At 43.3% G+C, this 16,418-nt stretch overlaps 2 protein-coding genes across 2 annotated transcripts in view; both read right to left on the bottom strand.

The window, feature by feature from the left end:
* The window catches only part of ITM2C (integral membrane protein 2C), a 370,458-nt gene that overhangs the window by 199,184 nt on the left and 154,856 nt on the right, over window positions 1-16,418 (bottom strand). The window lies entirely within an intron of this gene.
* LOC134403119 (vertebrate ancient opsin-like) overlaps window positions 1-16,418 on the bottom strand; it is a 125,604-nt gene that overhangs the window by 103,065 nt on the left and 6,121 nt on the right. Inside the window, exon 2 of the mRNA XM_063133224.1 lies at window positions 3,308-3,636. Within this exon, the coding sequence (XP_062989294.1) occupies window positions 3,308-3,636 (329 nt within the window). The remainder of the gene's footprint in view (window positions 1-3,307; window positions 3,637-16,418) is intronic.

The raw sequence follows: 16,418 nt of genomic DNA, 5'->3' as shown, positions 1-16,418 counted from the left end.
GCCCATACAGCCACTTAGTGTGCTTGCAGTAGCTTTCTGCAAGTTTACCCAACATTCACAGGGGTGCATGACTGAGTCATTAGTGCTGTTTCTCTTGGGACAGTGTAAGTAGCAGCCTTGGGCACCTAGTCTAGATCAGGGGAGTTCCATGACCTTTACTGGGCCAAATGAAATAGTCCACTTTTGGGAACCACACTACATGTTGCTCTGTGAGATATGATTCATCTCCTGATTGTGTGTGTGTTTACAGTTATCGTTATTGCTGGTGCCTCTAATTGTGCTTGTAATTTTCCCTCATGGGGCAAAGAGCAACTTGAAGAGAAGAGGTAGACTGAGGAAACTGGTATAGGGGAAAGGGTTATGAACCTCACACAACCTCCTTGCCACTTTCCTGACCAAATGAGTACTTCACCTCGCACTATATTTTGGTAAAATGAAGAAATGTACATTGAGAGGCTCCCAATGCAAAGATGTGTCATGGCCCTGAGGCTGATGGATTAAGCTGAGCAGAGTTCTTTCGGCAGAGAGAGTGGGCACTTTTCCTTACACCATCCCAGCTGCAGGGCAGGGATGAGAAAGCCTGACACCAAAGCTGCTTCTCGAAAGCAACCTGAAGGTATACTTTGCAATCGGGAGACTTCCTTGTTAAATGGCAAATTGATGGTAAAGTACCCTGAGGCTATCGAAGGGAATAGTAACTACTCAAGGTGATTGCCTCAATGCCTCAATCACCGACAGTAGGAAAAGAAAAACCACCGCTCTTCACTGCAGGCTTTGACTGCGAATTCAGCCACTTCTTGGTGTGGCAGCCAGCTTCATTTTGATTATCTATGAGGAAAGTAGAAAAGAACTTTGTCGCTTTGGCCACCAACTTGGATGGGTTTAAAGGGGGATGAGAAGAATTCATGGAAGAGAAGGCTATCAAGGGCTAAAAGTCATGACGGCTACATATTACCTCCAGCATCAAAGAGTGCATGCCTCTGAATACTAGTGGCTGGAGAACAGGAGGGTGCTGTGGCACTCGTGTCCTGCTTGTGGGCTTCCCATGGGCATCTGGTTGGCCAATGTGGGCAACAGGGATGTGGACAGATAAGCTTCGGTCTGATCCAGCACAGGTCTTCTTATGCTTTCCAGAGGGTTAGTCTTTAATGAGGACCTCAGAGCTTGATTGCTCCTGATGTAAGATGTTTCTGGGACGTCCACAAGCAGGACATGGGAGCAACAACACCCTCCTGCTCCTGTTCCCTAGCAATTGGCATCCTTCCCTTCATTCTGGAGGTAGAATATACCCATCATAAATAATAGGAATCAAAACCTTATCTTCCATGGGTTTGTCTAATCCACTTTTAAAACCATTTAAGACACAATCCTATGCATTTTAGGCAAAAAAAAGTCCTACAACTCTCAATGTGTCCCAGCCAGCATGGCTGGCTGGGGCATGCTGGGAGTTGTAGGACTTTTTTTCTGTCTAAACATGCACAGGATTGCACCCTTAAGCTAGTGGCTATTGCCACACCTTGTGGCACCAAATACCATAAGTTAACTATGCACTATGTGATAAAATACAGCATTTTGTCTGTCCTGGGTCTCCTCTAATCAGCTTCACTTGATGACTCCAGGATCTAATATGATGAGAAATAGAGGGGGGAAACTGTTCTCTTTTTCCTTTTTCTACATTGTGCATAATTTTATACACATCTGTTATGTTTCCCCTTTCTCACCTATTTTTCTAAATGAAAAAGCCCCAAACTTTTTAACCTTTCTTCATAGGGGCATTGCTCCAGCCCCGTGATCATTTTGGTTGCCATTTCCTGCACCTTTTCCAGATCCACAATTTCAGCACAATTAATCTTTTCTCTCTCTCTCTCCCTTACCCCCACCTCACCATTTTTATTAAAATATTTATTTATGTTTTAATACACAAGGAGAGAGGCAAAGGAGGACAAGGCAGCTGTAGACACAAATATGTCTACCTGATCCCAAATGGCACCTGAATGGCAGCCAACAGCAAGTGGTAGGTAAATGGCTGGACCACAATAAACATTGTCCGCTATATAGGATATTGCAGCAGATGTGTTGTCCTCCATGTTGTCCTCCTACATCCACATACCCCTGTTTGTTCCTTTAATAGAAACAAGACTCTAATTACATCCACACATTTGCAGAGGGAAAATCACAATAGCCCTAGGGTACATGAGACTAATGTGTAATCCACAAAAGATTGCAGCCTTTGTCTCTAAGTAAAAGGTCTGGTTCAATGCAGATGCACATAGAATCATAGAATCATAGAATAGCAGAGTTGGAAGGGGCATACAAGGCCATCGAGTCCAACCCCCTGCTCAATGCAGGAATCCACCCTAAAGCATACCTGACAGGTGCTTGTCCAGCTGCCTCTTGAAGGCCTCTGGTGTGGGAGAGCAGAGGGAGAGTGAAATTCAGAAATCCATAATTTCACCCGTGGCCCAGTCCCACTCTAAAAGGTGACACTTATTAGTTGTAAGCTACGGCTTCACCAAAAATACATCCTCAAGTGCATCTTTACGGATCCTAGCAACAATCTGAGAAATCAAGCATATTACTTCAAGCAAAACCACCTCTCACCTTTCAAGACTTTCATGAGTACAGAATCATTACTGGAGCTCTGCCCAAACTGGCCCTCCAACATCAACCCCTTGGTTTGCAGAGTGTGGAGAAAGGGGAAGGCGTTCTGGCAGTTTGCAGGAGGGGCATGCGAACAGGAGCATCCGTCCCAGTTACTGCCAGTGCCGCTCATACACCCTGCTGCCACTGGGCCACATTTCCTCAGTTATTATTCTATATACTAATGTTGAACTCAGTTCTCTGCACCAGAGCTGGCTTCTTCAGCTCAACTGAAAAATCGTACACCTTTGGTAGGACCGATCACCCACATCATAATACTGTACGTCCATTCCAGTTAGATTGTATCCTGTTGGCCAAGTGAAAGCTAATGGGTTGTACCCAGCATTGTGCTTCTGTTCATGGAAGCCTCTTTGCTCCATTGGAAGCTTCCATGAAAGGAAAGGAGAAGGAGGCAATAGTCACGAATTCCCCCTTCCTCCTGCAGTCCCCCACCCATAGCCAGTGTGTCTGTCACTTATTCCAAAGAGTCCCCCACACTCTAGAGCAGATTTTGCAGGGGGCTGCAGAGGGAAGGCTGAATCAGTGAGGATCACCTCCCAGCCTTTCCATTCACAGAAGCCTTCACTGAATCAAAGAGCCTTTCATAAAGGGAAAGATAAGAACTCTCAAGGCCACTGTTGGAAAGAAGATCAGAAAATTCACTCACCTGCTTTATGGCACACAGCAGCTTCCCATAGCAGTAAACAATAATGAAAAAAGGAATGACAAGGCAAAAGATGAAGAGGCAAACGATGTAAGATATGTTGTTAGCATCCCTTGAATGCCAGTTAACTGAACATGTTGTGCCTGGTCCTTCTGGTCCATAGCTACTCCATCCAAAAAGTGGTGGTAAAGTCCAGAATAACGAATAAGTCCAGGACAATAATATTCCCAGCCATACTTTCTTGTAGTTTGTAGCATCTGCTTCTGTTGTTCCCATCATTGTGCAGTATCGTTCATATGAAAGCACAGCCAGGGATATAAGTGACACTGTACCTGTGAGTAACAGAAGATTATTTTATTATGAAGTGTTACTGATTAAGCAAACAAATGCAGCTTGTAATAAATAGCACTTAGAAGTTCTAGAAAGGAAGCTCTTTGGAGAGAGAGAGAGAGAGAGAGAGAGAGAGAGAGATTTGAGCCATGAGACCCATTCCATTGGTTTTTTTTAAAAAAAATCCTGAAAACCACTGAGAGCCATTCCAGGAATAGCAAAAATGCTGCCCCCCCAATGGCCACATAGCTACACACACACACACACAGCTCCATGCCCATTTGAGGAGCCTCGCTACTCACGGGGAAGAAGGGATGAACCCAGGAGCGAGCGCCACACTGCCCACAGTCCTTGGGGGTGTCCCAGGACTGCGGAAAAACTGGGAAATCCACAGTCCCAGTTATCCTGAGGAAAGTCTATGGTTGTCCCTGCTTGACCATGGCATCACCAGTGCATCATATGGGTGCACAGGGATGACCTAGAGATGACCCCGGGTTATATGCATGGTGTAGACATGCCTGTGGACAGACTTTATGACCTCCCAAGTCCCTTTCCAGCTCTTTGATTCTAAGATTGGGGTCTGAACAAGAGATTACTAAAGTGGTCTCTGTCTGAAAAGAACAACAGACTTGAAGTTTGAGATAGACTGAAAACAGACACAGAGAGCTCAGCTTTGGGACCTGGAAGCCCCTTAAGGCGCTGTCTCTCCCTTCTGTGAAAGCTGTGGCTGTTGGGGTGTTTCAACTGTGTGCCGCAATCAATGCTCATCCTGTACTTTTGTAAATAAATCAAATATCAAAAAATGCCAAAAAGTCATCCAATGGATTCCTTTCAAAGGAAAGCAAACCTGGGTAAGCAATGCACCCCTGAACCTCTCACCACTCAGAGACCTGTGAGGCACATAACAATATGAAGATGCCTTGTACAGAGTTAGACTCCTGGTCCATATAGCCCAGCAGTGTCCACTCTGATTGTCAACAGGTCACTAAGATCTCAATAGGATGTCTTTTCCAGCCCTGCTGCTATAGACCATCTTAAGCAGAGATGTGGCAGTTCCTGGCCTTGTTCCCATAAATCTTCTCCATCTGTTGTAGACTAAAGGTGCTCAGGGCAGCAGCCATATATAATTTCTATGTTTGCACACCACTTTACACACATTAAATAGCTGTAAAATAATACTTCCAATACAGATTACCACTCACTAAGTGGTAGCTTACTGCAGTTATGCATATGGCTACGTGGAAGCTGGTTGGCTATAAAGTCTATCCATGTATTGAGGCTAACTTTACTACACCTCCTCACCAGAAAATGAACCTAAGGGAAGTTGTGTAGAGGCAGAGATCAGTTGTGTTTGGCATTGCCGATTATCTGAAAGATAGAATGAAAGACCCTATAGAAACTAGATCCATTAGCATCTTTTAATTCCCTGGGTTTAACCTTCTTACATTTCTGATTGCCTGCTCTGTATTTGCCTGCTCTGTAACTGATTGCCTGATCTGGTCATCTCATCATGTATTTTTTGGGGCCAGTAGATTCTGCCGGCAGCATTGCTTCCCACTGTTCTTGGAATCAATGTCCCCAATTATTATGGCACTTTGTCTCGCTCCCCATCCCTCCCTCCCCACTGCCTATGGACCAGGAATGCGGACTGGTAGTTCTTGAGAGAGCATGTCACATAAGGAAGCGCTCAGACTACACTTCCTAAGGTGCTTCCAAATGGAGAGCTCCTAGCACTACCAGTGGAAAGGCACTGTGCAGGTATTCTAGCTTTTCTTCCCTAACAGATTTTCTGCAGTAAGAAAAAAGGCATAAAAAGAGGTGGGAAAACAGGGGACGGTTACAAGTTGAAGATGACCTTTTCTGGGCCGACCTTTAAAATGCTGTGAATGAGGCAGGGCATTATTGCCATACAAGCCTTGCCTGAAAACTGCTAGAAGTGGTCCGCATATATGGATCAACACAGTTGCCTGAAGTTTTGGACTCTCCTAAGGGGTGAGGCTTTCATGGAGACCTTCATTGTGAGTGCCTTCATTTCATGATGAGTGCCTTCATTTAACACTACACCACTAGTGCTGGTCTGAATCCTGCCCCCTATTTTCAGTATCTTTCTCTCTCCCTGCAAAAGGCATTGTTTTTTCTACCTCTTTCACAGTGGGGGATGGGGGAATTCAGAGAATTTTCTCCTTCAGCAGGGGGACAGGGTTTTCACTTACCTTTTTTTAAAGTGTAGCCGGTTACTAAGGGGGCTTCTTCCTATTTTTTTAGGCTTTAAAAAAAAACTCCCCTTCCCTCGGCATTTGGAGGGGCCCAGCAATTCTTAGTGAATGCCTATTGGAGACCATGGCCATAACTAGACAGGGCGATATCCCGAGGCGATCCCCAGGATCATCCCTGCACATCCACATGATGCACAGAGGATCCTGGGAGCAGGGGGGGATGATCCCTCCCTTTCTCCGGGATCTTGCCCTACCCTTTGAGCCCACTTTTTCCACAGTCTCGCAGAACGTGTGTGCAGGCATTGCGTTTTGTCCTGGATCCTCACGGTTACCCGCGAGGGGCCAGGACCCATACATCAGGGGTGGGGGGAGCGGGAAAATTATTTAAAATAAAAAACTTAAATTTTGCGCATGAGCGCTCATGCACTCTGCTCCTTTAACAACAACAACAAAAACAAAATTGCGGGCGTGATGTCCTCTCCCTCCAAGGTCATCATGTGCCACATGTAAACAAAGGGAGAGATATCACAATAAAATATTGCGAGATCCTCACCCCTCCGTCGCGCTAGACCAGGTAGGTCTAGCTGAGGCCTATGTGACTTCATCCTCTCCAATAAGCACTCAGGAAGAACTCCTGAAAATGCTGGGGGCATTTTGAAAAATTAAAAAGAATAAAAGAAGACCCCTCAACACCTGGCTACATGTGGAAACCCTGTCCCCTCACCAAGGAGAAAATTCACCAGAATTCTCACCTTTCTCAGCCTCTTTCACTCAAGTCTCATTTTTCCTCCACTCCCCACAAAATGCCAAAAATTTAATGGTGAAAATTTTCGGCCCAGCACTATACACCGCTGACAGTCCCTTCTCCCTCCACATGTTTGGAGATTTGCTCATCATCAGTTTTAAAATGATCAGTTTGGAAAAGCAACCAATTGAATGCCACTAAAGCAAGACAGCGATGGAGTCTGTTTGCCAAGATTTTGTTTCATATAAAGCCTTAGGCATGCCAAAATAAGCATATCTGAGAAACTTCCTAATTTGCTAAATTTCAGGATATGGCAGAACAGCAAAGGAGAAAAGCACTGTGTACAAATAAAAACTCTGTGGAAGAATATGGTTCTCTTTTTTAAAAAAAAAAATCCTTCAATCCCACACAGAAGTAATTACAGCCTTTTGCGTTGTACTGATCCATCGCATAGTTGCCAGAAATAGCAGCAATTTCAAAAGGGAATTTTCAAAACATCCGACTCTGAAGTAACACACGTGGGTGTTACCATTAGCAAAACTCCTACTCCTGGTGGTTAGCACAGAATGTACAACACGGAGTAACACAGCAATAGTGACTGTGATCATTTGAAATACTGTGACTTTCTTCTAATGCTGTTATCATGATACCACTCGAGTGAAGTATACACACAGGACCACCATAAAGATGCAGCCTGTTGGATGCCCCCAGAACTACCAGAACCATTCTTCACCATGTACATTGATGGTGCTATATAAATAAATAATAATAATAATAATAATAATTGGTGCCTCCTGTTGTTGCTGCTAATAGCCTGAGGATCCTTTCAGGTAAGGCTTTAATCCTGCAATCACCTTTCATGAAACAAGGAATTTTACAGCCAGTGGGGGGAGGGGGAGATGCCACACACTACCTTCTGACTGCCATTGTCACCAGCTGCTATCGCTCCTCATCCTCTTTCTCATCATTGCTAACATTTGCTTGCTTAAGAGGCAGAGGGCCAGTGAGCAAGTAGGCATTTACTGCTCCTCCTTCTCACCAACACTGTGGGCTGGTCCAGAGTGAGAGGCAGGCGAACAAGCAGGTTGCCATGGTGAAGAGGAGGAGCTCTTGTCAAATGGTCTCTGCTAGGACATGGGCCTTTGGTACTATGACCAATTACTACCCTTGATGTTGGCCCTGGTTACAGACATTGGGCATGTCTACATGGGACGATGTCCCTGTGCATCCACATGACACACAGGGGATCCCAGGAGCAGGGAGGAATGATCCCTCCCTTTCCCTGGGATATCTCCCTACCCTTTAATTGCGGTTTTCCCCGCGGTCTCGGGATGATCCCAAGACCGTGGGAGGTGTAGCCTGCCGTCGCAGTTTCGCCCCGGCTCCTCGCGAATAACCGTTAGAAGATGGGACCCGGGCATAGAGCTCTTTAGGAGCTCCATGCCCATCGGGGGTGGGGTGGGGGGAGTGGGATTTTTTTGGGGGGGAAACAACCCTTACTTTTGCACTCGAGCGCTCATATTCATTAAAAAAAAACAAATTGGCAGGCGTGAAGTCCTCCGTCCTCCTGGGACTTCGCGCGCTGCGTATATACTGAGGTGGTGGATCTCGTGAACATAATACCATGAAGTCCTCCCCCCTGTCTCCTGGAAAGCTGGAAGGTCTAGACATGCCCATTGTCATCTTCCATTTGTGAACCATCTGTGTTTTTCACCCTTCCCTATTAGTCAAGATGTCACCTTGTTTGTTCTTGAGGTTTTTGCTTTTTCTGGCATTGTCCAAGTTTCAAAAGGTAGCAATAATGGTCCAGCTGTGATTGAAATAATTCATCTGATAGCTGGATATCAGTTCAGGCAAAGTCTTGAAAAAGATACAGCATTTTCCATTAGGGATAAATGATTTTTTTCCCCTGTTTTTGGTAGAACTTACTAAAATCTGCTAATTTCTGCATAAAAGCAATGCATTCAGTAGGGTGCCTTGACACCGTGCATCATTTGCAGGGGTTTGGAGGGCCATCATAGGGATGAGGGGATGAGGAAGTCCATATACAGCAGCCCAGTTGGAACTGGATCCAAACCAAGGCTTTTTAGTAAATTTTCACAACATATTAGGATTTTTCAATATTATTAAGCAGATTTTTAGGACAAAAAAAAATTGTCCTAAAATTGGGGTTCCTTTTTCTTCTTCTTTAAAACCCCTATCATTATACTTTTTTTTTTAATCGGAAGAAAGGGCATCATATATACAAATGGCAATCTCAATTTTCCACACACAAGAGGGAGGTAAAGTGACATGGAGGTACCCCAAAGTTTCCAGACATACAAAAATTCTTTAGAAAAAAAATCACAGAGGGGCCTCCAAAAGAGCTCAATGACTGAACATACCCAGTGAGCATAGAACACTGACTAACTGTTGAGGTAGGGAAAGGGAACACAGCAAGAGAGGGGGAATGGAATGGAATGGTCTAAAATCCATGAACAGAAGCACTCCATGCTGCAACATTTTGTTACAGGTCTCACTTGTAAGTATATATTCTCTATATGTTTTGTATATTTGTTTTTAATGTTCACTGTTTTTAACTTTTGTAAACCGCCCAGAGAGCTTCAGCTATAGGGCAGTATATAAATGTAATAAATAAATAAATAAATAAATAAATAAATAAATAAATTCTAAAATTGGGGTGTGCAACTTGTAACCCTCCAGCTCTTTTGGCCTACAATTCCCATCATCCCTTACCATTAGCTAGGGCTGATGGGAATGAGACCACAAGTTGCACACCGCTGTTCTAAAACATATTCATCAAAGATTTACACCCAGCTATATATTACTAATATCATGGCTTCTCAGTCCAGAAGTCTAAACAGAATATAGCTTTTTGTTTGGGATATCATGAAAAGAACATGGTGACATGCTTTCTTGTGACAACTTCATCTTCAAGGACATTCTGTGTTCCAATATCTACAAGAAAGGCAAATATCAGACATCCCAGGACCTAGGGAATAGCTCTTGGATACACTTCTGTACAAAGAGATCTCATCTATTAACACATTTTTAGACCTAGCAAGATATCAGATAAGATGAAGATTAATGAGAGTGCCTCTAGTTCTAATCTCTGGAATCGTTTAAAACAAAGAGCCCAAAGGAAACAAATTACGTAAAAATCATTAGGACGAGATTGAACCACAATGTACTGCATCAAATGGGAGAAGCAGTAGGAAAAAAATTGAACAACCTGGGAGACAGCATAGGACACATTTAGAAATGAGTTGTTGGAGTAATTGCTTAGTACGTGTGACATTGTAGTTTGTAGGTAAGTGTTGACGCTAATGCTGGTATTTAGCCATTTCCCTCAGCATGCAAAATACAATGCTGCCTATTCAGAGAACAGATTTTATCTAAAATGTAGTCTTACAGGAATCTTTGGGGTGTTAGTGGCACATCATAATAAGGTATAACTATCGGTTCTGGATAAATCAGTTTTGGAAAAGGTCATTTTAATTTTACAGGTGAAAAAGTATGCAATGTTTATGAAACAATGGAAAACTCACCCTAAAGATGATATTCCACTGAAGAAGGAGGAGGAGGAGGAGGAGGTATTTCTAACTAAGCAAGTTGTCAGTGTCTAGCTTTTCATTATGCACTAGGCTGTCTTCAGAAAATGACTTATCTGATTGACTCTTTCAAATGTCACTTTTTTGAGGCAGGGGGAGGATGGAATTACTATTCCAGTTCGGAATCTAAATTCTCTGAAAATTGCTGGTATTCATTGAATAGATTGGCATTATCTCTTTTTTCCTTCCCCCCAGCGTAGTTTTAAAAAGAACTGGAAAGGGGAGAGGGACATATTTTACCTCTGATTCCCTTAGTAGAATGTCATGTCACATGTTACCAAAGAATGTAGAGAGGCTGTAACAGAAATTAATGCTAAAATGAATAACTTTAAAAATAGGCAAAGACTTCCAGGGTTCTGCAAATGGCCACACATCCTGGCCCTTCCCCTAACCACCTTTCATTTGGTGGCTTCTCAGCGTTCTGCATTTCCATCCCCCACTCCCCCACCCCATTCTAAAATGCTGAAATCCCCCTCCTAAGGCTTAGTCACTGGTGGTAAGAGCTTCAAGCTAAATGTGCTGGTATTTGGGGCAATTTTGGCCCTGCCCTTTTTGCCTTTGGTTCTGCCCACCTCTGGAATGCCCCCCTCAGGCTGAAAGAGCTTCTGCTCCCTTTGTCCACAGTATTCCTGCCTGTGGCCTAATCTACACCAAGCAGGATATAGCACTATGAAAGCAGTAGGAAAGTGGTATATGGTGTGTGTCAATGGGCCCCAACAGTTGTCAGTGCACTTCAATACCTCTATAAAACAGTAGTGTGGCTCCTTCCTTTTATATACCACTTTCATAGTGCAATATCCTGCTTGGTGTAGATTAGGCCTATCTCTCTTTTTCTCTCTGCTTCCCCATATTCCTTTCTAAAGCTATTTTCACCAGCCAAGCCGACTATGATCATCTTGATTAGGAGAGTTTTTCTGCTATGAATAATCAACTCAGACATTACCATCAGCGACAGGTCAAAATTCAGGTCAAGATTTGCTCTTTCAGATGCCTGGCCAGGTTGCAATTCTGATACTGCAGTTCTTATAGGAATGTGTGGGCAGGGGACAGCTGTAATTCAAGGTCAGTGAGCAATTACTTACATTGTTGTTTGCTTGTGCATATTGAGCTACTGAAAATATAGCAAAGGTTGCAGTCCCATGCACACTTACTTGGGAGTAAGCCCCACTGAACTCAATAGGTCTTACAGCTGAGTAAAAATGTGCAGGATTGTATTGGAAGGGGGGGAATGGGTAGCTTGAGAGGGGATGGCCAATGGGCTCATAAGGTCAAGAGACCTAGGCTAGAGAGATTAACAGGGCAATTATAGACATGTCTACTCAGAAGTAACCAGCACTTAGGCATCCTAGAAATACATCCTATTGATGTATTTATGTGTGTATATAGGATTGCAACTTAAAGGAAACAAATGAAAGGAAAATCAGCACAGCCTCATAGCTTCTTTTAGTCCAGGGGAGGGCAACTTCCATAGGTCTGGAGGCCAATTCCTCACTCAGGAACCACGGGGGAGCGGGGTGCACCCCTCCCTAAAGAAATTGCTGCCCCTGTGCTGACAATTTGGCCACAACAGCAGCTTAAAAAACCCTATGATTTTCTTTTCAAGCAAGGCGCATGGGGAGGCTGTAGTTTGTTGGGAAGAAAAATTGCACTCCCCAGATGCAATATTTGAAATGCAGATTGTGATTTTTTTGCTGTTCTCACCACAGTGGGAAATTTAATGGCAGCAGGGGGGGGCTGAGGGCACATAAATTGCCAGGGGGAGGGGGGAGAGATGTGGCCCACGGGCTGCATATTGGCCACCCTTGCTTTAAACCAAGGTCCCTAAAAAAGAAACATCAAAAAAGAAAAAGTCAGGAAAAACTATTGTTTCATGACCCCCCCAAGCACCATCATTTCACCCAATAACTGGTTGGAGAAATGGAAGGGAAGCAGGACACATGTTGGCTGTCCTCACAGGGTGAATGAAAGTATTCTCATTTTGCATCAGCGCCATGCTTTTGAATGCTTCTGCATTTCTCCAATGTAACACTTCTTCTGCTGCTTATTTATTTCCAATATCTTATTGCCACTCTACTATATATTGCTAGAGGCAATGTACAATAAATACAAAAAATATGTATCCTATGTGATTCATTAGATCAATGTCTTCCCCCGAGCTGTTCCCTGTCCCCTAATCTTTTTACATCAAGTAATGTAGAAGGCTGTTATACAAAGCTTGTTATGCAACATTTTCATATTAGGCACTAGCTTCTTTGTCAGGTGTAGAGGTCACATGTCACACATCAAAATATTTTCTACCATGTTTGAAAAGATCTGACAGAAGCTCAGACATTAAGACAGTGTTCAATCTGTCTACAAATGAAGTCTTATAGTGTAATCCTATGCATATGTGGCTGTTAATCAACTCCAGGCAAACTTGAATGAAACATTATCTGGATCCATTTCAATCAGGGGAGTGTGACCCTGTTGATTCTCCTGGACCTCACAGCATCAATACCATGGTATCCTTCCAGATAGGCTGTCTGAGTTGGGAGTTGTAGGCACTTCGTTGCACTTCGTCTGCTCCTACTTGGATGGTCAATTCCAGAAGGTGGTAATAGGTGATTATTGCTCTGTCCCTTGGTAGTTAAGCTATGGGATTCCATAGGGCTCTATCTTATCCCTCATATTGTTAGACATCTATATGAAACTGCTAGGGGAGATTGTCCAGTCTGAGGTGTCATCAATATCCAGATGACATCCAGCTCTATCTTTCTTTTTCATCAAGTCCAGGTGAAGCAGTGGATGTTCTGGATAAATGCCTGGGCGAAGTAACCAGACAAGATGGAGGTAATGTCAGTAGCTGGTTTGTTTGCCTGAGTAAGTGATGTTCAACCTGTTCTGGAGGGGATTGCCCATGGGCTGAAGCAGGACCCCCCACCTTTTTGAACCTGTGGGCACATTTGGATATTTCAGATACTGCTGTGGGCACCACCACAAAATGCTTAATCAGTGGATCACTGCTTTGGTGTCTACCTTTCACATCTATGGATCTTAGGCTGTGTCTTATTCCAACAAAAAACTTTTGCTTCATGTCTATTAGACAATGCAACATCTCTTTAATTAGGGACTGTTTAATTCAGCTAGTTGCTGGCAGTGCAATACTGCTAATGCTTCTTTTAAAAATACATGTTGCCATTGCCCAGTACTTGCTTCTTTTTGCCAGAACTTTATTGCCCAGACAAAAATTATACTGGAACAGTCTTTAAAATTCACTGAATTCACTGATGTACATGCTCTTTTAAATTATTTACCTGATTCATGGAAAGTAACAGATGGTCAGTGTAAATGGATTCTCTGCACTCTTTTGGAAGCTAAAAGCCTAATATTACAACACTGGACAGAAAAACACTCACCTCCTATAATGCAATGGATTGAGGACCTTACAACACTTTCAATATTTGAAAGGGTGGCATATAGATGGCACCTTCATATGGATACTTATTTGGATATTTTGCTGCAGCCCATGCATAATTGGAAAGGAAATAGAGTTTCAGGAGGTCCCCTCCCCACCTGCATGGTACTTGCACTAGCCCCATGATGACTGCCTTTACCTCTCTTCTGTACTGCAGACGGGAAGGCACAATGCCAGAAAATGGGCACATTAGAGCTGTCATCTAATGAAAGAAACTGTAGAGTATGATATGCACGTTTACTCAGAAACAAGTCCCACTATGTTCAGTGGGGTTTACTCCCAGGTAACTGTGCATAGGATTGCAGCCTCTCAACTTCTGATGTGATCAGAAAGAGGACTATGCCAATATTCAGGTTTGCTTTAGCAAATTCCTAGCTGAATGTTATATACAATCCAGGAATTATGAGTTTGAACGAACTCTAGTTTATTAAACAAGTCACCAAGCCTGGTCTCGTGGGAGGGGGAGCACATGAGCTCCTTTCTGCTTGTGCATGTAGTGCTGCTGAACCATGGTTTATTTTAGCGATGCACAACCTTTTCAGCACCTTGGACCACATCTGATGTTGGCTGGGGCCACATATGGGCACACTTTCACACATACCTCACAGCACAACGGGTCTGCCTACTCCCTGCTCAGATCTAGGGGCTGGAAGTGAAAGCCTCTCCCACCCTCAGCAGTTGTCACCAAGACCACTATTTCTCCACCACTACTAGTGGTAGGTAAACAGCAATTTCACATGGGGGGGGGAGTTGAGAGAGGCTTTCGCCTCTACCAGTAACAGCATTTTATTCCTCACATTCCAGCTCAACAGCTGGGCTGAGGAGGAAAGTGGAAAAGGTCCCACCAGTTTTGTGGGCCAGCCTGCAAGCAGCCTAGGTTGCGCATTCCAGATTTAGTGTAACTTGCAAACGTGTCCATAGTTTCAATTCACAACATTTTTAAATTACAAGAAAAGATTTTGCCACCAGGCAGGGATCTTCCTCCTGCTTGACTGTCATTATCTTCATTGTTAGATAAGTAATCAAGGTTAAATGTCTAGTACTGAAATAGCTTTGATACCTAACAAAGAAGCTAATGAGAGGTAAGCAGGAGGTGAATTCCTTCCTGATGCAAAACCACTGCATAAAACACTCTTTGGGGAAAATTGATTGTGAAAGAGATTTTAAAAACAAAAAGCATTTGTTGGCTATACTGATCACATTTAGGGACCTACAGATTTTGTAAAATCTGTTTCACCTACATTTTGCCTTTTATTCCATCATCCACTCATTGACAGAACTGAATTTTCCCCCAATTCCTTGTAATTTGCACTTGCCAAAATGCTGAAATCCATCCCCAAATGTGCATTTCATGCTTTAGCCTATGGGAGATATGTGCATTTTGGGGGCTTTTTTTTCTTAACTTTATGCATATATTTGTGTTATTTTTTATAAAAAAAAAAAGTGCACAGAATACGAGCCCCTCAGGAAAAGCCAGGAAGGATTTTTCCAACATCCCTAAACACATTTGATCAGCTCAGAGACCATGTCATCCAGGTGAACAGGACAACACACTGGGGAAACCACGCTGGATAGTACCAGAGGGTTGTAAGGCAATCTAAAAAGTATCTCTCCTTTCTGTGCATTGAATTGTTGAAAGAAATATATCATTCCCTACTAAGAATACACTCCCAGAAACAGAGGGAATATTAATAAAATATGTTGCTAGAGAAACAATTCTGCCTATTTTTAACATTTGAAATAGGGTGGATAGAAATAACAACTATTTACAGAAAGAATCCAGTGAATAAAATTCTTTCTGCAGATAGCAAGAGAACATTAACAAGGCCCAAATGTAATTATTCCCCAAATCTGGGTGAATTGGGAATGCAGTGCACACCTCCTCCCCACCCCTTGCCTCATTTCCAAAGAACACACAAAATCAGGTTGGGGGAATAATAAAAAATCCATGTTCATCTAGAGCAGTGTTCTCAATTTGGGGTGGGGGGACACCAGAGATAGGCATACACTAGGAATATACAAGATATTTGATCGATTTGCGTTAGATGAGAATTTCCCCAGTTTGCAGCTACCAAACCTAGATGCCGACTCAAACCTAATCTCTGGTTGAAGTCTTCACATTTCTGAGATTGCAGGCCAATTTGTGAACAAAAGAAAAGTGTGTTCGATGATGTGTACATTTTAAAAGTACATATGGAGAAAAGTGTGAACTCTTTTTTTTTTTAAAAGACATACAAATGCATACTTTGGGGAAAATCAACCCCAAAATACGCATGATTTTTGTGAGAACAGGTAGGGGTACTCTAAATGAGCTATCCAAGGTGCTGAACCATATCCCCAAACTGGTTCAGTACCTTGGATAGCTCCTTTAGACTTCTGACTGGTTCTGACCGAAACCCAGAGGAGATTCACCACCCCACTGACATCGGAGCCGCCAGCCTCCACTGGGTTGTTCTTTGGAGAAAAAGAGGGAGAATCACATAAGCTGCTCTGTGCTCCTTGAAAAGTGGGCAGTTTCTAAATATAGGGTGACCATATGAAAAGAAGGACAGGGCTCCTGTATCTTTAACAGTTGCATAGAAAAGGGAATTTCAGCAGGTGACATTTGTATATATTTAGAACCTGGTGAAATTCCCTCTTCATCACAACAGTTAAAGGTGCAGGAGCTATACTAGAGTGACCAGGTTTAAAAGAGGGCAGGGCACCTGCACCTTTAACTGCTGTGATGAAGAGGGAATTTCACCAGGTTCCCCATATG

Source organism: Elgaria multicarinata, chromosome 8 (assembly GCF_023053635.1).
Source record: "Elgaria multicarinata webbii isolate HBS135686 ecotype San Diego chromosome 8, rElgMul1.1.pri, whole genome shotgun sequence".
Classification (NCBI taxonomy): domain Eukaryota; kingdom Metazoa; phylum Chordata; class Lepidosauria; order Squamata; family Anguidae; genus Elgaria; species Elgaria multicarinata.
Note: the sequence above shows the minus strand (reverse complement) of the source record. Positions and strands in the feature narration are given on the sequence as shown.